Source organism: Malaclemys terrapin, chromosome 1 (assembly GCF_027887155.1).
Source record: "Malaclemys terrapin pileata isolate rMalTer1 chromosome 1, rMalTer1.hap1, whole genome shotgun sequence".
Lineage (NCBI taxonomy): Eukaryota > Metazoa > Chordata > Testudines > Emydidae > Malaclemys > Malaclemys terrapin.
In genome coordinates this window covers 87,763,622-87,785,664 of record NC_071505.1, presented here as the reverse complement: position 1 = coordinate 87,785,664, position 22,043 = coordinate 87,763,622, and the positions used below count along the sequence as shown (strand labels likewise).

Below are 22,043 nucleotides of genomic sequence, written 5' to 3'. Positions count from 1 at the left end.
ACCCTCAGATGAAAGTACTATATCAGGGGTCAGCAACCTCTGGCACGTGGCTTGCCAGAGTAAGCACCCTGGCGGGCCGGGCCAGTTTGTTTACCTGCTGCATCTGCAGGTCCAGCCGATCGCGGCTCCCACTGGCCGCGGTTCGCCGCTCCAGGCCAATGGGGGCTGCAGGAAGTGGCGTGGGCTGAGGGATGTACTGGCCGCGGCTTCCCGCAGCCCCCATTGGCCTGGAGCGGTGAACCATGGCCAGTGGGAGCCGTGATCAGCTGAACCTGCACATGTGGCAGGTAAACAAACTGGCCCGGCCCGCCAGGGTGCTTACCCTGGTGAGCCGCGTGCCAGAGGTTGCCGACCCCTGTACTATATAAAGTGTGAAGTGTCATTACTCTTTGAAGGAGGCTCTGCTCCATATAGGCATGGGGTGGGAATAGGAGCAAGGTGGCTTTATTCCACATATGTAGCTCCCCACAATCTGGTGCTTTTGTGGGGATCTACCTGGCTCCTGGCATAAATTAAAATAACCTCAGAGATGCCCTAATAATTTATGCGTGGCTGCCCACCACAGTCCTTAGGGGCCACTGTTGTACCTGAGACTAGCCACAGTGAATCTGTTCTTCAGTCACGTCCCCTTTCCACAGGATGCCTTCTACATTGGGGAATGTGAGAGGTGGTGGCACAGAAAGCTTGGGGGGATAGGGAGGATGTTTGGGGGAAGGTTAAGTGGCTAGAAGCACCCAGGGAAACCCCTGTGCTAAAGGTATTCCCAGGAGGGCAGAGCCATTGTCTTTAAAATCCTTTCGGATACTATTGAAAGCAGCATAAATCGAGAGCATCAGCAATACTTCAAACACCTTCTTTGTTTAATAAAAACACACATGTCTATCTTTTGTTATCTTTTTTCCTTTCCATCTCCCAGTTTTTCTTCTCTCTCCTTTCAAAATCTGTATTTGCTTCTCTCCCTCCTTTCTCTTTTCTCCAGAGTTCTACCACTTTTCATTGTTTTCTTCTGTGTGTTCATTCTCATTATTCTCTTTCCTGTCTAAAAGCGACCATGATCCCATGGAGTGTAGAACAACGCTCCCTCTCCGTGTGCTTTAGCACTGAGTATGTGGGGAAGAAGCATAAGCTTTTTAGGAGGAATGGTATTAAAGTGAACCAAGGGGATCTGCAGTGATCTTGACTGCCACATGAACACTGGGGTAATAATGAACGAGAGGTTCTCACTGAAAGTGACCTGAAGCCAGCCTGCCTACTCCCTGAAGCCAAATTTGACTGAAATCAGAATTTGGCCCCAGGTATCTTCTATTACTACAGAGAATTTGAAACGTTAGCCATGTAGTGTGGAATCTTGGGTGACATCACGGAGTCATCCTGCCTAACTTTCAACTGAATCTTATTCATTACCCACTAGACAGAGAAGATGCTGTGTTTCCCTGGGGATGGGTGAAGAACACATATGGGGAAATAATTTGCCCTGCCTTGTAAACCCATAGGAAAGGGGAAATGGAGATGCAGATCTGCACAACTCCTTCCTGACAAAGCTTGGGAAAGGAAGGGTGATCAATAGGGTGGCTCCAGTCATCTGTATAAACAGTGGACGAAGAGGACTTCGGGTGATCTGGGAGACTGATAATCTATTCATACTACAGAGGGAGAGAGAGAGAGAGTGTGTGTATATCACATATATGCTCCTGTAGTAAGTGTTTACATACTGTATTTTCCACTCCTGATTTTGATCTGCTGTTTTTTCCTTAGTGCATAATTTAAAACACTAGAAATAAGAACAAACCTGTAAATCTCCATAGTTTTCTGACAATTACTTTATAGATTATAAAGAATCAGAACTGTGGAGAACAGTGATCAACCTGTGCTAACTTGCTGTCACTGGGTTGTAACTAATGTTGAGGAGAGAGAATTCTATGCCCCAGGTAATGATACAGATGAAGCAGTGGTTTGATGGCAGCATAGATACATGAAAATTACCCACTAAGGTTATGTTTTTCATTTATCCAGGAATACAAATCTGCTTTGTACTCCACTCCAGGCAAGAGCCAGTGGAACCATCCCCTGGTGTAAAGCCATTTCCTGGGAAGATATTCCAAAATCTTTGGCCTCACCAGCCTCTCAAAGGTCCCAGTTTCCAGGAACAACCAGTTCAGATGGCTGCTATTAATTAAACTGGGAAGAGCATCTTCAGTCTAAGGGACCATCCACCAGCTAAGTAAAGAGACTTAAATTTGCAAAGTATATTTCAAGTAATAAAACAGGGATTTATTTCACATTGTTGCCAGTTAGTTCTGCACAATGAGGTGTTTAATTAGAACAGGGGTAGGCAACCTTTCAGAAGTGGTGTGCCGAGTCTTCATTTATTCACTCTGATTTAAGGTTTTGCGTGCCAGTCATACATTTTAACGTTTTTAGAAGGTCTCTTTCTATAAGTCTATAATATATAACTAAACTATTGTTGTATGTAAAGTAAATAAGGTTTTAAAAATGTTTAAGAAGCTTCATTTAAAATTAAATTAAAATGCAGAGCCCCCTGGACCGGTGGCCAGGACCTGGGCAGTGTGAGTGCCACTGAAAATCAGCTCGTGTGCCGCCTTTGGCATGCATGCCATAGGTTGCCTACCCCTGAACTAGAATTTCTAGAGTTAAAATTCTTTGTCTCATCCTGGGCATACAATAAACACCATCCACATCTATTACTTGCCTTTTCCTACATATACAGAACTGCAGCATTTCCTAATATTCTTCATTAAATTAGGAATTAATCTTCATGTAGCCTAAGTTTTGAGTGTGTGCGTTTTAATTAACCTGACCTACGTTTCTGTTTTACTGGATTCTGTTCAGGGCTAGTTTTGGGAAGTGGCATCAGCCAGTCAGCCTCAAAGCTCAGGTAGCCTGAGAAATATGAGAGGTACAGTATTGTTCTTACCTTCTATTATTTGGAGGTAAACAAATTACCTTCAACTATTTAGCATAGTGGGTCCCTTCCTACTTGTATATGGGCCAGCTCCAGTCTATTGAGATTAGACATCACTTTCTCTTTTGTAACTCCTGTGATCCAAAAGATGTTTTCTTTCCTTTGTTTGTAAGCAGCAAATTGAATTACTCTGTCGTCATTTCAGACTCTAAGAACCATTTCTCCCCAATGCAGGTTAAGCGTCTCCATCTTGCAAAAGTCCATTTTGGAAGCAACTAACAGTTTACCTTTTCACCTCTAGTTTCAGAAGCAGGTTTTCAATCCCATAAAAATATTATAATCACCACTTGCAAAATCATCCTTTCACAGGGGCTTTAATTAAAACTCTGACCCAGCAAAGCACTTAAACACATGCAAAACATCAAGCATGTGAGCAGTTCTATCAATTTTGATAGGGAGTAATCAAGTACTTAAATTTATATACATGCCAAAATGCTTTGCTGGAACAAGGCGTACAGAAGGTTGGCTAGCAACCAAAAGGGCACAGTCTTAAAAATGTAATTTCAAGTTACCACTGGGTTAAAAAGAGACAAATCCTGTCTGAATAGAGTTAAATCAGCAGTTCTGATTATGATGCTTGATTATTATAAGATAGTGCTGTTAGGCTAAGTTTGTCTCTAAAGGAAATTGCATTGTAACCTTCCTTCTGGCACAGAAATAAGTAGAATAACACAAGTTTGATTATTTGCTTCTCCATCCCTGTATTCTGCACTCTTTCAGTTCAATCACCCTTGGGACTTTGTCAGAAATCATTGCATCAGCGTGTGCGTGAATGGACATGAAAAGAATCCAGAAGACTGGATTTTGGTAATTAAACACTGAGTCCTCATTAAGATTTAAGTTAAATACAGGCTAATCATTCAAGAAGTTCACCTCTCAGCAGTGGGAGAATTACATTGGCTGCAGGCCTTGCCTACAAACAACGAGAATCTTCCTCAACTCCAGCCACTGGTGGGTGGACAACAGTGTAACTGCATCCGTCCAAATGCCAAGCATAGGGAGAGCAAATTGCTTTCAAGGAGAGATAAATGGCACTCATGCAAATTGCGGTTGAGCTTGTCTACACTATGGGTTTGCACTGGTGCTGCTACCTGGTTGGTGGCTAGTGATGGCTGGGATGGAGGCAAACCTCCAGTGTAGGGAAGACATTAGCCTGAGGGAAGCTTTACATCTGATTGATAAATCTTATTGTTTTTTGCATCTCTATCCTTGCATCAACATTATGATTTTCAGCAATGTACTCACTTAAAGGACTCACAGGCAGACCAAAGACCTGCACTTCACACAGACTGAGGTATTCAGCTCGCCCGGGAATGGTCACTGTCACATACCGCCCTTGCATTCCTTCACAGTCAAATGAGAGGGTTTCCTCATAATCCATGCGGAAAACTGTCCCACATCTGGAAAGAATAGCACTCTGATTAAAAGATAATGAGCTGTTGCACTATATATGGATAACTAAATCCATGACCAATTTGAATTTTTAGAAGATGTTGCATTTTGAGTTAGGGTTGCACAAAAGACAGACATATGCTACTTTTTTTATTCTCAGCACAAAAAAAATTGCTAGTTCTGTTTGCTTCAAACTTTTCCCTTTGGGCTGGGACTAAGCAGAAAACAATCTGAAAACTACATTTTTTTCTGTAAGTTAGAGTGGGCAGGAAAACAGTCCATAGAATGGAAAACATCTTGCAACCTTCACGCTGGAGTTGTGAATGAGTCCAGAATGCGTTAGTGAGCTCAATCCAGTTCCTAGTGGATGGGCATCCTCATCATAAAAACCACCACAACAACTGGCACTAATTGATAGAATGGTTGAGAGTCCTAGAAAAGACCAAGAACTGAACTAGGCATGGAGACCAAAACCCCTTCTTACTTCTTTAATGGTCCCTCCACATTAAGGTGGTAGCACATGATATAGGCAATATATGTATGGCCACTGCATGCATTCTATGGATAAAATTTCATTCTCCAGAGCTGTTGCTCTAGCCATAACTAGTATTTAGTAAGGGAAAAAGAAACAGCTTCTAATTCATTCCATATTTCTTTGGCCCATTGTGAGTTTGACTTTGGTATGTTCATGCAATGACAGCTTAAGATTAGGAGGGATACCTTGGATTCTTTATTCCACCTCGTTCATTAGAGTTCCCAATCCGGATCTCAGCACTGTTTATCCGACTCTTGCAACAGTCTCCTCGGTTTGTTAGTGCAACAGAGAAGATTTTATGCTCTGATTTCAAATCCAGCCTCCACCAGGGTGACCACTCTTTACGTGTGTGGGTACACTGTCCCATCAAAACATCGGCAGATAAAGAGCCATCGTTAGCATTCTGAGCCGTATAGGAGTACATATATATGCTGGACTGGGAGGCAATACCATGTGGTGCTACATTTGGGACTGGAAAGAAAGACACTTGGTTGTGAAATTACTACAGGTGCAGTACCAGGGAGACTAGTAGCTTCATCAAGGTAATCAGCCCAAGAACACATAAGAGTTAGTGCCAAGAGATACAAAATGCAACTCTTTAATGGCAAAATAAGGAAACAGCCAAAGAGCTACACATTTTATTGAAAGAAATACTCCCATGCCCACAGCTGCAAAATAAAGTAGATTAAACCAGTCAAGATCTAGCTTATCATAGTCATAAGGCAGAGGCCTACTTCAGCTATCTCCTCATCCTTATTTATCCGGTCTCTAGTATTGAGGGACAGCTGGCAAATGCCATGCCACATGGTTACTGTCAAGCCAAGCTAAGCCACTTCTCAGCACAGACTGGACAGCCTGGCCTCTGGGATGTCAGATACCTCCACGAGGCTCTACGTAGCATGGGTTCATCTCACTCTATTTAGCTACAGCTTTTACTGAAAGCTGGCTGGCTGGCTGCCCTTCCTAATAGAATCAGTGATCTGCAGAACACTGTGGAGGACTGACAACTCTTTTCCTCGCCTCTTCTCAAGCAGTGATATCCTGCCCCCTTGAAGTCAATGGGAGTTTTAACATTGACTTCAATGGGACCGGGATTTCACCCAACTCACTTTATAGTTGCTCACTATAGGGGACATTGACTTGCTTGCTATGGCCCCAGTTCAGGAAAGCCTCCCTTTTCCAGGACAGGACTTAACTTTAAGCACATGTTTAGGTGCTCTCCTGAATAGGGATGGCCTTAAGCATGTGCTTCAGCACTTTCCTGAATCAGGGCCTGTCACAATATGTTATTGGCATGCTTGCTATAGGCAGCGCTATACACGTGTGCACTCTCCCTGTGACGTGATATTAGGGTGTACTGTGGATAGATGGTATTGGTGTGTGCTATTGGCAGGTAGAGCTGAAAAGATAACTCAAAACCTCTATGAAGTGTTAGTAAAGGGAAAGCTGGAGACTAAGATGTGCTGCATTCCAGTCTGCAAGCACCAGCTATATTGTATTTCATATGGCTGAGCTTAAATGAGGTCTGAAAAACCTCATCAAACATTGCAAATTGTCCCAGATTATCCTGGCTCCTGTCACAGACTCTTGAGGCGACCCAGGCCTGCCAATAGTGGGGGGTGGAGTGAGGGCAGCCAGCTTCAGCAGTGTTGCTGAGCATGCTCAGTCCATGTGAGCATGCTCAGTACAAGCCAAGCAGCAAAACTGGGTGGGGGTGGCCGACCCTGCCCGCTCTCCTCTTTCCCCCCCCCCATGCGCCAGGCTCACCATGTAAACACTCTCTGATGGGCTGGGCAGCATAATCCGACGCTGTCTGCCATGCCTGGTTGGTTTACTAATGGGTAAGGCTGCGAGTCTGTCACTCATGGCTCCGTGACTTTCTGGGACCTCTGTGACTTCTGCAGCAGCCGGGTGATGTGACTGGCCAGGGGGCCGCCTGCGCCAGCTGCACCGACTATTGCTGGGGCAGTCTTGGGCCACCCTCTCCCCAGGAGCAGCAGGAGTTTCGGTGTGGGAGAGGGCTCAGGGCTGGAGTTTGGGGTGCGGGAGGGGGTGAGGGCTCTGGGTGGTGCTTACCTTGGACAGCTCCCCAGATGCAATGACATGTCCTTCTCTCAGCTCCAGCTCCACGCGCTGCCTGCCCCGCAGCTCCCATTGGCCGCGGTTTCCAGCAAATGGGAGCTGCGGAGCCGATGCTTGGGACGGGGGCAGCACGCGGAGCTAGGAGCTGAGGAAGGGACATGTTGCCGCTTCCGGGGAGCTGTGAGGAGCCGGGTAGGAAGCCTGCCAGCCCCGCCAATCTCCCTCCAGCATCAGCAGGGACCCTGCCAGCACCAGCGGCGGTCCCGGGCTGCCCCCGCCCGAGCAGCTGTTGTGACCCCGGACTGCCCCTCCACGTACCCATGGCATCCCCAGGCTGCCCCCCTAGTGCCTGTGGTGCCCCTTGGGCTCCCCCCCTACGAGCACCCGCAGCACCCCCACGCTACCCCCTCCCCCAAGATTTAGTCAGGGGTATATGGTACAAGTCCTGGACAGGTCACAGGCTGTGAATTTTTGTTTACTGCCTGTGACCTCCATGACTTTTACTAAAAATACCTGTGACTATAACAAAGCCTTACTAATGAGTCTTGGCAGTCTCTCTGTGGCCATACAGGCTAGAAGGCAAACTGTTCAACCTGGCCAGGAACACAGGGTGAAATTCTGACCCTATTGAAGTGAAGTTTGACATTGACTTCAATAGGGCTAGGATTTCAGCCAGGGTGAAGAGGAAGCACTCCTCCCAAGTAGCAGCCTATGCTACCTGTGCAGTCCTGGTAACCTGTATACACCCCAACACCTTGTGAACTAATGATGAGACTTCTCCTGTTGTATATTCTGAGAAGATTTATTTGCTCAGTTCCCAAAAGGCTTCTTCACCCTTTCACAGGCACTGTTTATCAGTGCTCACTATAAGTGTGTATTAGCAATGTGATGGAGATTTGCCGTTTCAGCATGCTCTGCATATAGACAGGAGCTGAACAAGTAGGCAGAAACTGTCTAGTGGTTCCAGTGATTAAGAGTCAGGAAACTTGGAGACTTGCCACTGACTTGCTCTGATAGTCTGGTCAAATTGTTTAATTTCTGGGTTCTTCAGGTTTCCTTTCTATACATATAACACCCACCTCGGCAAAATACTTTGAAATCCTTGGATGAAATGCACTGTATGAATGCAAAATATTATTGTTACCTGCTATAAGTTAGTAGCATTATTTATAGGGCTAGGCATTTTTCCATATATGTGTAGAATAACACATGGTATATTTGTGCTCTCTATTACAGGTTGAGACTATAAAGCAGGGGTCGACAACGTTCAGCACGCGGCTCGCCAGGGTAAGCACCCTGGCGGGCCGGGCCAGTTTATTTACCTGCTGATGCGGCAGGTTCGGCCGATTGCGGCCCCCACTGGCTGCGGTTCGCCGTCCCGGGCCAATGGGGGCGGCGGGAAGCCGCGGCCAGCACATCCCACACCTGTGCGGCTTCCCGCCGCCCCCATTGGCCCAGGACGGCGAACTGTGGCGAGTGGGGGCTGCGATCAGCTGAACCTGCCGCATCAGCAGGTAAATAAACTGGCCCGGCCCACTAGGGTGCTTACCCTGGCAAGCCGCGTGCCAAACGTTGTCGACCCCAGCTATAAAGCATGTGTTCTAGGTCAGTGGTTTTCAAACTTTTTTTCTGGCAACCTAGTTGAAGAAAATTGTTGATGTCCACGACCCAGTGGAGCTGGGGATGAGGGATTGGGGTGTGGGAGGGGCTCAGGGCTGGAGCAGAGGGTTGGAGTATGGGGGTGAGGGGTGGGGCCTGGAATGAGGGGTTCAGGGTGTGGGAGGGGACTCTGGGCTGGGGCAGAGAGTTGGGGTGAGGGAGGGGGTCTGGGCTGGGGGTGTAGGCTCTGGGCTGGGGCCGGGGATGAGGGGTTTGGAGTGCAGGAAGGGGCTCCTGGTTTTGGGGGGCCTCATGCCTGGGGCAGGGGATTGGGGCGTGAGGTTGGGGCATGGGCTTAACTTGGGCATCTGCCGGTCAGCGGCACAGTGGGAATGCTAAGGCAGGCTTCTTGGCTGTCCTGGCACCGCGGACCGCGTTCTGCCCCAGAAGTGGCCAGCAACAGAGCCGGCACCGCGCAGCTCTTGCCTGCAGGCACCGCCTCCCCCACAGCTCGCCCCAGGAACCGGCCAATGGGAGTGCGGAATCGGGGCAGGGGCAGCACGTGGAGCTCTGTGGCCTCCCCGCCTAGGAGCCGGACCTGCTGCTGGCTACTTCTGGAGCGCAGCGCGGTGTCAGAAGAGGTAGGGACTAGCCTGCCTGATCCGGGCAGTACCATCGATGGGACTTTTAACGGCCCGGTTGGCAGTGCTGAGCAGAGCTGCTGCGACTCAGTGCCTTACATTCTGCGACCCAGTACTGGGTCGCGACCCGCAGTTTGAAAACCACTGTTCTAGGTTCTATAAAGCACGTTCTGAATAGTCACTCTGCAGGCCTGTGCCACGTGAACATAGACTCCAGTCTGTCTAGCTATATTCCATCAACCATATCAAATTGGCAGCATTTACCTCCTGTTGTTGTCTTTTGTGCTCGGAGTGTTTCACCTGCAACATAGTTAAAAAACCCAAAATGTTACCAGAGCTGGTCACGTAGCAGAAGGGAAGCGTGAATGTGTGTGTTCTTATGTACTGGGGCACTTTTCAAAAGAAAAAAGATGCCTGAATCAAAAATTTTGCCCCTGGACATGTAGTTACTATTTGGTGTCTCAGAATCGCTCCCTTATCCAAGCTTTCCTTTGGCTCAGGGCCAGGGCCAGCTCCAGGGTTTTGGCCGCCCCAAGCAGCCAAAAAAAAAAAAAAAAGCCGCGATCGCAATCTGCGGCAGCAATTCGGTGGGAGGTCCTTCGCTCCGAGCAGGAGTGAGGGACCGTCCGCCGAATTGCTGCCGAATAGCTGGACCTGCCGCCCCTCTCCGGAGCGGCCGCCCCACGCACCTGCTTGCCAGGCTGGCGCCTGGAGCCGGCCCTGCTCAGGGGTGCATTACATACAAGTCTCTCCTGTGAGGGTTCCAGGGTACTGGACCCAGATGCTGATTTTGTGATCTAACACAAAACTGAGGGGATCTGTCTATAGACTTAATTGCTTGTACATTACTTTGAAGATTTATAGCATTATGTGGGTGATCATCCCCACCACCACCAAGATAAATGTTTTCCATTGGGTATTGAACATTGTGCCCGTGGCACGGGGCTTTTTTGTGCCACATCATGCCTTAACATTGCTGGTATACTTTTCATTATGCTGCACCCAACACCTTGCCTCTGAAATATATGGTGCTTGTCTACCTTTTGCATAGAACTAAATAATTCTGCAGCAATGTATCATCGCTCATTTAACCAAAGCCCTGTATGTGAAAGTCAAATGACCCAGAGCCTTTTTTCTCTGGTCAGTCTGGCACTGCATTTCATCCCACTGATATCCTCCCCTCACTCATCTCAGTCTGGTGTGTTCCATCTGGCTGAAATTATTTGTCCCTGGCTGGCACTGTTGGGCATAAGGACTCCATTAATGCGGCTGCCAGTGATGCGATGAATAGGCTGGAAAGGAAGGCTGAAGGCCAAGGTGGACAATAACAGCACCAAAAGACCTAGTGAAGCATATCAAAGATAAGCTGGAGAGCAGGCCCCCTAAGGTCAATCAGTTCCAGTATCCATGGGAGATCTCCCAATGTACCTCTTTTGGATGTAGATATCCCCTTTCAGTGCTTTGGCCTTGACCCTACTTTCCTATGAAAAGACAATGGTCCTGATTCTCCACTGCCTGGCACCCTGTGTAGTCATTCACATCTGTGCAAAGGGAGCATATACAGGGAGTAGATCAAAGTGCACTATGGAAGTTTTAGTGCATGACAGCTAGTATGCTGTAGATTTACACCCCATCTTACTATGCATGAATTCTCTGTATAGACAAGACTTAAATCAGAAATTTTTTACTCACTTACCCCACTGATAGTGTTTTATGCTCATTCTTAACTCCCTCTGCACAGGGCTCCAGTAGAATTTTGGGGTTCACTTTCCCCAAACACAGCTACAAATCTATTGTGTGAGAATTCAGTAACTGTACTCACCAGGGAAAATCAATGGCAGACCAAACACTTGCACTTCACACAGAGTCAGGTACTCAGCTCGCCTTGGGATGGTCACAGTCACATAACGCCCTTGCATTCCATGACAGTCAAATGAGAGTGTTTGCCCAAGCTCCATGGACTCAACTGTAGCACATCTGGAAATGAACAGGAGAGTGGTAAAAGAGCTGTTATGCATTGTGAACCTGAGCGAGGACTAGCGCCATGAAGTCTGTATCTGTGGAATGAAAGCTCCTGTCTCTTGTATGCTCATGCACTGAAATAAGCACATTAGCTGGGATTTTCAAAAGGGCCTAAAGGATCTGGTTCCTAAAATCCTTATGCCTTTTCAAACATCCCAGCCATGAGAATCAGTTGATCACTTAAAAGTGTTTCTGTTAATGATTTTCTTAAGTGATGTAGCTATTAACATGAAGTCAGTGAAACACGAACACCATTCATGCAATAGTATGGTTAAGAATGTAAAAGTCAAGATAAGCATGGTTACCACAAAAACAGGGCCCCCATGTGCTTCGTAGCCACCCAGAAAACCAAAGAATTGATTTTTCAGTCACAATGCTGCATAATTCTCTGCATTGCATCATTTTTTAAAGGAACTACAACAACAAAAGACTATTTTATTGTCATTCTCTAGCTCTTCATCTTGTCCAGCTGTTGTTTTAGGGGCTCTGCAGGACACAGTGTCTGGCTGGGAAAGTAAGGGCATGAGGGGCAGAAGAGGCTGAAGCCCTGTCTTCTCTGAACTGCACTGCATTCTGCAGCAATACTTCTTATCCATAGAGTTTAAGGCCAGAAGGGACCATTAGGTCATCTAGTTTGAACTCCCGTATATCACAGACCATTACATTGCACCCAGTTACCCCTGTATTGAGCCCACTAACTTGTGTCTGGCTCAAGCCTAACTTCCAGAAAGGCAGCCAGTCCTAATCTGAAGACCTCAAGAGAGGGAGAATCCACACTTGCCTTGGCAGTCTGTTCCATCACTATTAAAACATGTCCCTTAGCTACCTATTAAGAAATTGTTCGATAACCTGTGTGGCTCCTAATCTGAGAGAACAAGAAGAAAGCAATGGCAGGAAGGGTTGGAGCATCGTCTAGGGACTAGTCTACATTGGAAAATTACATTGTGTCAGAACATGACTTTGGGGAGCTGTGGTAACTAGCATGACGGGGACTGATTCTCATGTACACTGAGGCCACTTTATGCTGTTGACAGTGTAAAATCTCTTAAAGTGAGTGTAAATTGCTGTCAGAACAATATAAAGGGGCCTTAATATAGACAAGAATCAGGCCTTAGCTATATGCAAGGACTATCGCTCTCATCATGTCAGCTGGGTTATTCATGACCCACTGACAAAAAGTTAAACACAACATTCCTGTGTCCAGTGAGTGCAGTTTTGCTTAACATTTAATTACTTACCGTGACTTCTCAGGGGTGTGTTCTCACACAACATACGGTAATTTTCCATTGTAAGGTGCAGCTCACCTGGAGTAAGGGCACCAGATCTGGCCTCCTTGTTTGTAAGTGCTCCAGCATTATTAGTACAATACAACTTTACATATTTCTTGACTTTGGTGGGTTTTGATTAGCAAACATAACTGCAAAGTTAACAGGTTTTTGACTTGATTGATGCACAAGGCTTAGATAATAATCATCACACACAGAAAATGACCATCTGAGAAGACCGACTTTTCACCACTTTGCAGGAGTGTGGAAAAGACTGCACATAAAACCTGGGCTCATGGAAACGTACCCAGTCACTTTCATTCAGTTTTCCTCTACATGCTCAAATACTTCCACAAACTACAATAGATCAGTACCTGGGATTCAGTGTCCCACCAAGCTCTGGTGAGTTCCCAATCCGAATCTCTGCACCATTGATCCTCTCTTTGCAACAGTCGCCTCGATTTGTGATCACCACTGAGGACACAATGAATGTTGCGTTCAAATCCACTGTCCACCATGGCTGGAAATCTCTGCGTGTTTGTGAGCACTGTTGGGTCGGGGAACGGTTCAATAAAGATCCATCAATGGCCCTCATAGGATTGTCCTCAATCTCTCCGGCGCTGGACTGGGAGGCTGTTTTCCCCAGGGCTACATTAGGAGCTGTAAAACAACAAACACAGTTCTTATGCATCACCTGCTTTGGAGAGAAGTGCTAGAGTAGGAACAGCTGGATTATCACTGCAGCGGGGAAACGTGGCAGTTTATAAGATGCACTGAATTAACAAGTCAGAGTTCCTCAAGGACAGGAGTTCAATTCACAGCTCCCGTCACTACTTGAAGTTTCAGCAGAGAGAAGCCAAGGACTGAATGGGACTGGAAACTGAACTTTCCTATTACCCCTATGAAGCCCGCCCCTCCCACTCCCACACCATCAGGTTAAAGCACCGTGGGGCGAGAGTGAGGAACTACGTGGGGGAAACTCTGGCTGCTCTCTGCTCAGGGATCAAAAGAGTACTTCAGTCTTCGGGGGCTGCCAGTGCAGCACTTAAAGGACAACATTAATTTTGAATTGCAATTTACATTACAAATGTCACCTTTGTGGTTCAGATATAGAGCGCATTTCTGTAGCTCCTGTTCCCCAATTCCTCCAATCCAAGGACTCTTCTACGGGGCTAAAAATTACCTGAAGGCCAGACAGCCCTGATCAAAACTGTACAAATGGAAAGTGAACTATTCCAGTGGGGACTTATGATTTTTCCCACAAAGAGAGAGAAATTTCTACTTTCCCAGTAAGGCTGTAGCAGGGGACGTAGCCGACACCACAACGATGATTTGCTCAGAAACCCAGTATCCTGTTGAAAAAAACCTCCAAGATTTACCTGCTCTGGAGTTATTCAGGGTGATCCATATGTCAGTTTCAAAACGATCTGAAAAATTAAGCAGAGCAAGAGCCACAAGACGCATTGGAGGACAAGGATCATTTATCCGATTGCCTGGTCCTTGTTCCCAGTCCTAGAGCACAGCCCACGTTTTCTCTCTGCTGCTTTCCCCAGGCAGGCATAACAGAGAAACCTCACTTCCTGGTAGTTTACCCATGCAAGGTTCCCACTTCCTGGTTATGACCACTAGGCTCGAGATATAGACCTCACCTCTGAATCTATTGCTCTCTGTAGCCTGTGTCTGCCTTGGACTCTCTTGTAACACAGCGACACTTTAATTGGGGCAGAGTCCCTCTCAAAATGCTGACAGAGTTAGATAATAAAGGTAAAGAGTTAAATAATAAATAATAATGGAGAGAAAGGAACTGGGGAAATATAGGGCCAGGACAAGGTGTTTTCATATGAAATTTGAAATAAGGTAGGGTGACCAGACAGCAAATGTGAAAAATCGGGACAGGGGGTGGGGGGTAAGAGGAGCCTATATAAGAAAAAGACCCAAAAATCAGGACTGTCCCTATAAAATCGGGACATCTGGTCACTCTAAAATAAGGAGAGTTCATGAAAAATGCACAGAAGCTGGTGAGCAAGTTTCAGAAAGGCAGGAGCTGTAGAGGAGAAGACTTTTCCACTAACAGTGGCAACGTTATGGGAAGGGCCAGAGAAGTGGAATGGCTGGTTCTGATGTGGCGAGGAGAATTAAATGAAATAAGGGGGGGATCCAGCCCATTTACGTGACTCTTGAACTGCAAAGAGATCAAAGTAGGTCAGATGTCCCCAGCTGAGAATTCCCGCAGAATGAAGGAGTCTTCAGTGGCATGGCCCTGGCACAGCTGGCTCCTACTTCACCCCCATCTCATGGTCTGAGAGCAGCGGGCATTCTGGAGTCAGAGAGGGTGGGGCAGGCGTGCTGCATCTGTGCTCCATTGATTCTCAACAGGGGCCATTGCTATCTGGCATAGTCTGAGAGCTGCTTTGAACTCCTTTGAGCTAGATTTGGTTTAGTACCTTTCCAAGAATCAGTGATCCCCAGCCCACTCCCTTGTGCCCAGCAGAGACTGGGTGCAGTTGAGAATCTGGCTCACAGTCTGGATGTGTGGCTGGAATAAGTCCATGGAAGTTTTGAACTGGACCTTGAAGTGAATGGGGGCCAGAGAAGGCATTTGTGCAGGTTGTGGGGAGATTAAAGGGCTCGTCTAGAAAAACAGTTAGTGTGTGACAAACTAGGGGATAAATCTACGACACAGTAGTATATACCACACACTAACTGGCTGGGTGGACCCTGCTACTATGCTCCAAAAGTTCCCCAGTACGCTTTGATCTACTCCTTTTTGAAATGAGAATAAGTCAATGCTTCAGTGCACATGGGAGAAAATGGGCAGCAGCAATCTGCATATTCCAGGATCTGGAAATCTGGGAAGACCATCTCTTCACCATTTGGCTAAGATCTATTCTAGGATCTGCTCACAGGTATGTTAGCTTTAAAAAAAAAATCTGATTTTTCTGTGAAAATTGTTTACTTACTAACACTTACGTTTACTTGAACTGAAAGAGACTACAGGAAAAATAGTCTTTGTTCTCTATTTTTCTCTTTATTTTGTGCATTTGACACACTTTGTATACTGTTATGATGGAGGTTGGGTGGAACATGGCTGAAGCTGGTGGCTGTGATAGCTGCCCTTTGTTTAGGACAAAGGTAAGCAGTTTTTGGAGTAAGATAACTGAAACAAGAGGGGCCACAAATAAAACACAGACCATACGCAAGGCTGGTTAGAAGCTAAGCTATATGATTGGAGGGGTTTCACTGGCAACTGAATACCTATACAATTGGCTGGGTACTGTTTGGTGGAGGTATGTGCATCTGTGAGAAGAAGCAGAAGGAGGCAGAGAAGGCAGCAGGAAAGCCAAGGAGACAGCAAGAGGAGCTCTTCCAACAAGACAAAGCCAAGAGGAAGAGCTTTTTGGGCAGAGTGCCGGCTGGACAGTGGTTTGGAACTGTGAGCAAGGAAACTGCCTCCTGCTGTTTAATTCCTACTGTGTTCTGGGAAACAGAACTCTGTGTAAATGCCTCGTAAATAAACAGGATTGCTCCAAAGAAATACCTGACTCCATAATCAATTTCTTCTTGTAATGTCAACAACCCACAAGACTCCAAATACTGGCTAACCACTCGGGTAAAAGGGATAACAATACCATGAATTTCATGGTCTCCCCCATACAATTAGTCTATTTCATCTGTTTGGATGCATTGCTCACATAGCAACAAGGAAGAGGAAAAACATTTTAAAAACAAGAAAATTAGATTGTAAACATCTAGTTACTTTTAACTCCTATTTTGAAATTGACTGGCTCTCAAGTTGATGGCATCCCTTTAATATCTAGTAAGTTCTATAATGAGGGGCTATGTTTATTAATAATAATTAATACATGTAATTAATCTACATACTGAACTTTGAAGATGTAAAACACTAGATGAATGCTAATGATTATATTATGCATTGGCAGGAAGATAGGCTATAATCTAACAGGTCTTTTCCTTCTGTAACTGCTAAGATCCAAAAGGAATTGCAAAACTTGAAGAGGTGAAGGCAAAGCTGAATGAAGTTTGTATCAAAAGTGAAATCAAGCCAGTGGCATATATTGGCAAAGTTCTGGAGGTGATAAGAGGCTGATTTACAGACAAGGAAGATGTGAGAAAAGGAGAAAGAAAAGTCAGGACAAAGGGAGAAGACAGAGTTGGGTTTGATGATTCTCCTCTTGCCCAACAGAATCACTTCTGGTTCTGGAGACATCTAGCTGAAGAAATAGAAGTGAAGCAAGCAAAGTAGACCAGGCCTATTGCATCACATTTCATCTCTTTTATAAGATTCTAACTTACCTCCATTGGGGATCCTTGGACCCAGAGTTTCATTGAGCATGAGGTCTACAAAGGAATGAAAATAAAAGCAAAAGCAAACAAAAAATATTCAGTTTCCATCCTGAGTGACACAAACTAGTGCTGTCCAGAGGACGGCAATTCCATTTTGCAGCAACTTTTGAGGTTTCTGAATTTGTTTTTGTTCCACATTGGAATGAACAAAACCCCATAACTTTTTGAATTTTTTCACTAAACAGAATTGTGTGACATCCATTTTCAGATTGACAACCTGAACTTTTCAATTTGAGTCAGACTCTCTCTGGTCAGAAGTAACCAAAGAGCCCTGGACCAAAACAAAAAAACAACTGCCTTTCCCCCCCCACAACATCCTTCCCAGTGAAATATCTGTCAAAACCGATCTGTTTTGGCTTTGACAAAATCACATACTGTACTTCAACAAAATTTAATTTAGTCAAGAATGTTCCAACCAGCTCTAAAACTAACTCCCCAGTCTGCCTGCCTGATAGCAGTGCACAAAAATGGCCAGTGAAACAAACTAAGACTTATATGCATTTCTTCTGGATCTCTAATATAAAGTGAAGGTGAGTCTGGGAAGGAATTCACCTACTTCTGGGATCCCTTCTGTCATACACACCTACATTTAGAATATCCATTAATGAAGCTGAAACAGTCATTCCATTGCTTTACTCTTACCCTACACTTCTCTCAGACGTGTGACTGGCTCAAGAGGGTCAGCCAGCCAACTTGCCTGTAGAGAGCAGAGAGCTTGCACCAGCTCCAGAATAGAGACCAATTACACCCAGCCTTTGGTGGCAGCATCCTGCTTTTGTGCTAAGGATTGTGCACCAAACAGTCTGGTCTAGGGGCTCACCCTCATTTTAAGTGGGATCATAAAAAGGACTCACCTGATGGCATGGAGCAGCGGAGTCCCTGAGAGTGAAAAGGAGCTCATCTTGGAGGCTGGTGCAACAGCGGCGATAAAGAAGGAATTTAGGGTATGTCTACACTGAGGCTGGAAGGTGTAATTTCCAGCTTTACGAGACATATTCATGTTAGCTCTGAGAAGCGCTAGCTGCTGAAAATATGATTCTATCTAAGACCAGAGGTTCGCGCTCGGGGCACTTAGCCCCTCCCACGCTTGTGCCGCTATGGCTACACTTCTATTTTTAGTGCAGAGCTAGAGTGGGAATGTCTCCTCGAGCTGGAATTTACACCTTCTGGCTCCAGTATAGCCAGACCTTTAGTCCAAGGTTAGCACAGAGCCAACCTGGCTCCACATGGTGCCTCCACCTATTGACTGTCTACCGTTCTCACAGGTGACAGGAGGACCTACAAGCCGAAAAACTTTTTAGGCCCACCTACTATCTTCATTCAGCAACAATGCCAGGCAATTCAAAATGATAGTAATGTTCTTTAGTCCGGAATTTTCAAAGGAGCCCAAGGCAGTCAGTCATCCAAAGCCCACTAGAATTCACTGGGATTTGGGCTCCTGACTCCTCTGAAAATACCTTAGGAGACAAAAACAGTTTCAGGATTGTTAGCACCATTTTAGGGTTAATGTTTCCCAATGGCATTGTAAGCCACAAACCTAGTTTCTTAGTTTAACTAGAAAAAAAAAATCACATATTTGTCTGCAATTTTGTATGTTACTTTGGTAATGAGTAACAGCTAAGATTATTTCCCCCCGTTTGTTTACACTGGGCTTAGTCTTACACTATCTAAGTCCAGGAGGGTTTTGTCACTGACTCCAATGAGAGTAAGTGCAGGCCCTTTGTGTATTTGACAGGATTTTGTGCACCGTCAGTTTCAGGATATCTGTAGACATCTGTAAACATCAACAGCTGGGAAGCAGAAAAAAAGTCAAGTAATAAATTGCTGTCTTTCAGGAACTGGAGTTTTTTTAAAATGAGTATGTGAGAACGGAGAAGGAAAATTAAACAAACAAACAAAAATTCCCAGAAGCAGCCCCTAAAGCCAGAACCCAAGCATAAGGCACAGAACACAAGGGAAGCCAAGGAAAAAGATGGAAGGAAACAGAGGCTATGTCTACACTTGAGGCCTTACAGCAGCACAGCTGTAACGATGCAGTTGCGCTGCTGTAAAGTCTCCCATGTAGCCGCTCTAAGCCGACGGGAGAGAGCTCTCCCATTGTCATAATGAAACCACCCACAATGAGCGGTGGTAGCTATGTCAGTGGGAGAGCTTCTGTCCATAGGCACCGACTCCATGGGTGCTCCGGGGCTGCAGCACCCAAAGGGAGAAATTAATGGGTGCTCTGCACCCACTGGCAGCCAAGCTCCCCTCCCCACCCCCCATCCCACCTCACCTCCTCCTCTGTCTCGTCCCCTGAGCGTGTCGCGTCCCCACTCCTCCACCTACCTCCCTGCACTTGCCACCAGGAGGGATGGGAGAGGAGTGGGAACGTGGAGCGCTCAGGGGAGGAGGCAGGGAAGAGGCAGGGCCAGAGTGGAGATTGGGGGAAGGAGTCGGACTAGGGGCAGGAAGGGGGCGGAATTGGGGCAGGGACTTTGGGGACAGGGTTGGAATGGGGGCGGGACAGGGGTCAAGTCGGGCCAGGGCCAGGAGCAGAGGCGGGTCGAGCACCCACCAGCGCGAGCAGAAGTCAGTGCCTATGCTTCTGTCAGTGTAGCGTATGTCCATCTGGGTGTGTTTTTTTCACAGCCCCGAGCAACATAAGTTTTACTAACAAAAGTGCTAGTATGGGCACAGCCAGAGAAAGCCAAAGACAGACACAAAGTGTTCTTTAAAAATGTAGGACAACATTCATACCAATCTTTACACAGTTCCAGGCATCTCACACTTTGTTTACCGTCTCAGTGGTCACTGTCAAATTGAAGACTTCACTCACAAACCTCATCAGAACTCTCTTTGCAGCAGAAGAGGCTTTCTCACATTTCTGGTGTGTCCTTTTCAGCACACCACACACCTGAGTATGTTTAATTCCATTGATCAGAAAGCAGTGGTGCATGTACACACTTCTATGTAGATCTGATTCTCTCCAGCCAAGGGGAGCCATGCAGCTGAATACAAGTCAATACATTCCACTGGGGCAATGCTCTACTTACCAGAAGAATTTACTGGTAGACCAAACACTTGGACTTCACACAACGTGAGGTATTTTTCTGTGCCTGGGATGGTCACAGTCACATACTGCCCTTGCATTCCTTCACAGTCAAATGAGTGTGTTTCCCCACGGCCCATGGAGTCAATATGGGCACATCTGGAAATGAAGCAGATTAATAGCCATTATTATTATACTTTGACAACAACAAGAGCTCAGATCACGGGGGGGAGGTGGGGGGAATGAAAAATACAAACTGGCCCCATAATTCAGCAAATAAATGTAATCATCATCCTATTTTTCCTCAGTTATTTGTTAAACAATGAATTACTATTAAGGCAGAACAACACAAGCAGACTATTTACTCTAGTGTCGGCTGTAGTAGTGCTAGAGATAAGGTTGATTCTACAAGTTTGGCATGAGGATCTTTAGGGCCAAATTCTGCCACCTTTACTCACATTGGGTAGTACCTCACTCCTCAAGGAGTTTCCAGGAAACACTCATAAGAGTGGCAGAATCTGATGCTGAATCATTTTAAACAACAGCTTTCTTTAAATCAATCCTGTAAATTCATTACATCAATGTCCCATGGGAAAGCAATTCTGAGAAAGAAACTGTGAAAGTCTAATTAAAGGCCCAATCTTGATTCAGGAGCTACTAGCTTGGACCTGTGTGCTCACACACAATAGTACCATGCAGGACTTGGCATGAATGCTGGGGTTTGTGCTGCATCAAGGGTCTTAAGAGAGCAAAAAGTTGATCATGCAGTTACTAGCAGGAGAGGTGAGGAAATTGTTTGTAGCCTCTAAAACCCCAATTACACATCATACTTGATAGAAACCATTTTAAAGCATGTTAAACACACACACACACACACACACACACACACACACACACACACACGGTATGAACACAGGCAGTTGTACTGGTCAATGGGAACTGAGCATAGCTTAGTTAAAACCATTATGAACAACAAAACCATTTGAGATCTGTTCTAATCACTTCCACTCCATTTCCTTCTATGCGCTCAAGCACTTTCATTCAGACCATCAGAGCATATTACCTGGGATTCGTTCTGCCGCCTCTCTCCGGCGAGCTCCCAATTCGGATTTCAGCCCCGTTTAGCCGCTCTTCACAACAGTCTCCTCGATTGGTGATCTTTACTCTGAACACTTGAACCCTCGCTCTCAAATCCAGTGTCCACCATGGATTAATATCTAAGTCCGTGTGACTACATTTTCCTCTCAGGTAATCACTGGACGGGGACCCATCAATGGCATTGCCAGGGTTTCCATATTTGTCATAGATGCTGGACTGGGATGCTACACCTTCAAGTACCACTTCAGGGACTGCAGAAAATAATCAGGAATATCCTGTCTTACTGCAGGTGAGCTTAAAGTTTTGAATGACAAACCCTGTTTGCACTGGCAGAGAAATTCTTATGGGAGCACTTTCCCAGATACAAGCTGAAAGAATAGCTGACAATATTGTAAAATTCTTTTCAGGGAAACATTTTAGCTAGAAGATCTTGGGATAGGGGAGTGCATCCCATTGTCTGCATTTGGGAGCTCAGAGCGTCTTGCAGGATCATGATCAAGTCTGTCAATGATATCAGAGAAAACAGATGGCATGTAAGAGGGTACAGCAACATGGTTCTGTAGCTGTGTCTGGTAGTGGTGGACTTGGCCTGCTTATAGGAATCCTTCCCACCAGGGCCGGCTCCAGGCATCAGCTTCTCAAGCAGGTGCTTGGGGCGGCCGGTCGGGAGAGGGGCGGCAGGTCCAGGTATTCGGCGGCAATTCGGCGGACGGTCCCTCACTCCGGCTCGGAGTGAAGGACCTCTCGCCGAATTGCTGCCGCAGATCGCGATCACGATCGCTGCCGCGGCTTTTTTTTTTTTTTTTTTGGTTTTGGCTGCTTGGGGCTGCCAAAACCCTGGAGCCGGCCCTGCTTCCCACTAAAATAATTAGATAACAGGGAGGGGGGAAATAAAAGAATAATCTCTAAATAACATTTACCTTCATCTGTAGACAGTCCCTTCAGGGCTAGGATAAGCAGCAGGGAGAGGATGTGTAACATGGTTGGATAGTGACCTTTTCACTGTATTTGTCCTGTATTTGTCTGAAAA

At 46.1% G+C, this 22,043-nt stretch overlaps 1 protein-coding gene and 1 long non-coding RNA gene across 2 annotated transcripts in view; one reads left to right on the top strand and one right to left on the bottom strand.

The window, feature by feature from the left end:
• Positions 1-2,777, top strand: part of LOC128838019 (uncharacterized) — a 24,672-nt gene extending 21,895 nt beyond the window's left edge. The window contains exon 3 of the long non-coding RNA XR_008445077.1: positions 2,014-2,777. This is a non-coding gene — a long non-coding RNA (uncharacterized LOC128838019). The remainder of the gene's footprint in view (positions 1-2,013) is intronic.
• Positions 1-22,043, bottom strand: part of LOC128838001 (pentraxin fusion protein-like) — a 24,135-nt gene extending 2,092 nt beyond the window's left edge. The window contains exons 1-10 of the mRNA XM_054029728.1: positions 21,934-22,043; positions 20,979-21,264; positions 19,920-20,074; positions 16,834-16,878; positions 13,899-13,946; positions 12,894-13,179; positions 11,055-11,209; positions 9,497-9,532; positions 5,096-5,381; positions 4,229-4,383 (exon numbers count right to left, since the gene is read on the bottom strand). Coding sequence (XP_053885703.1) covers positions 4,229-4,383; positions 5,096-5,381; positions 9,497-9,532; positions 11,055-11,209; positions 12,894-13,179; positions 13,899-13,946; positions 16,834-16,878; positions 19,920-20,074; positions 20,979-21,264; positions 21,934-21,994 — 1,513 coding nt within the window. The 5' untranslated portion in view covers positions 21,995-22,043. The remainder of the gene's footprint in view (positions 1-4,228; positions 4,384-5,095; positions 5,382-9,496; positions 9,533-11,054; positions 11,210-12,893; positions 13,180-13,898; positions 13,947-16,833; positions 16,879-19,919; positions 20,075-20,978; positions 21,265-21,933) is intronic.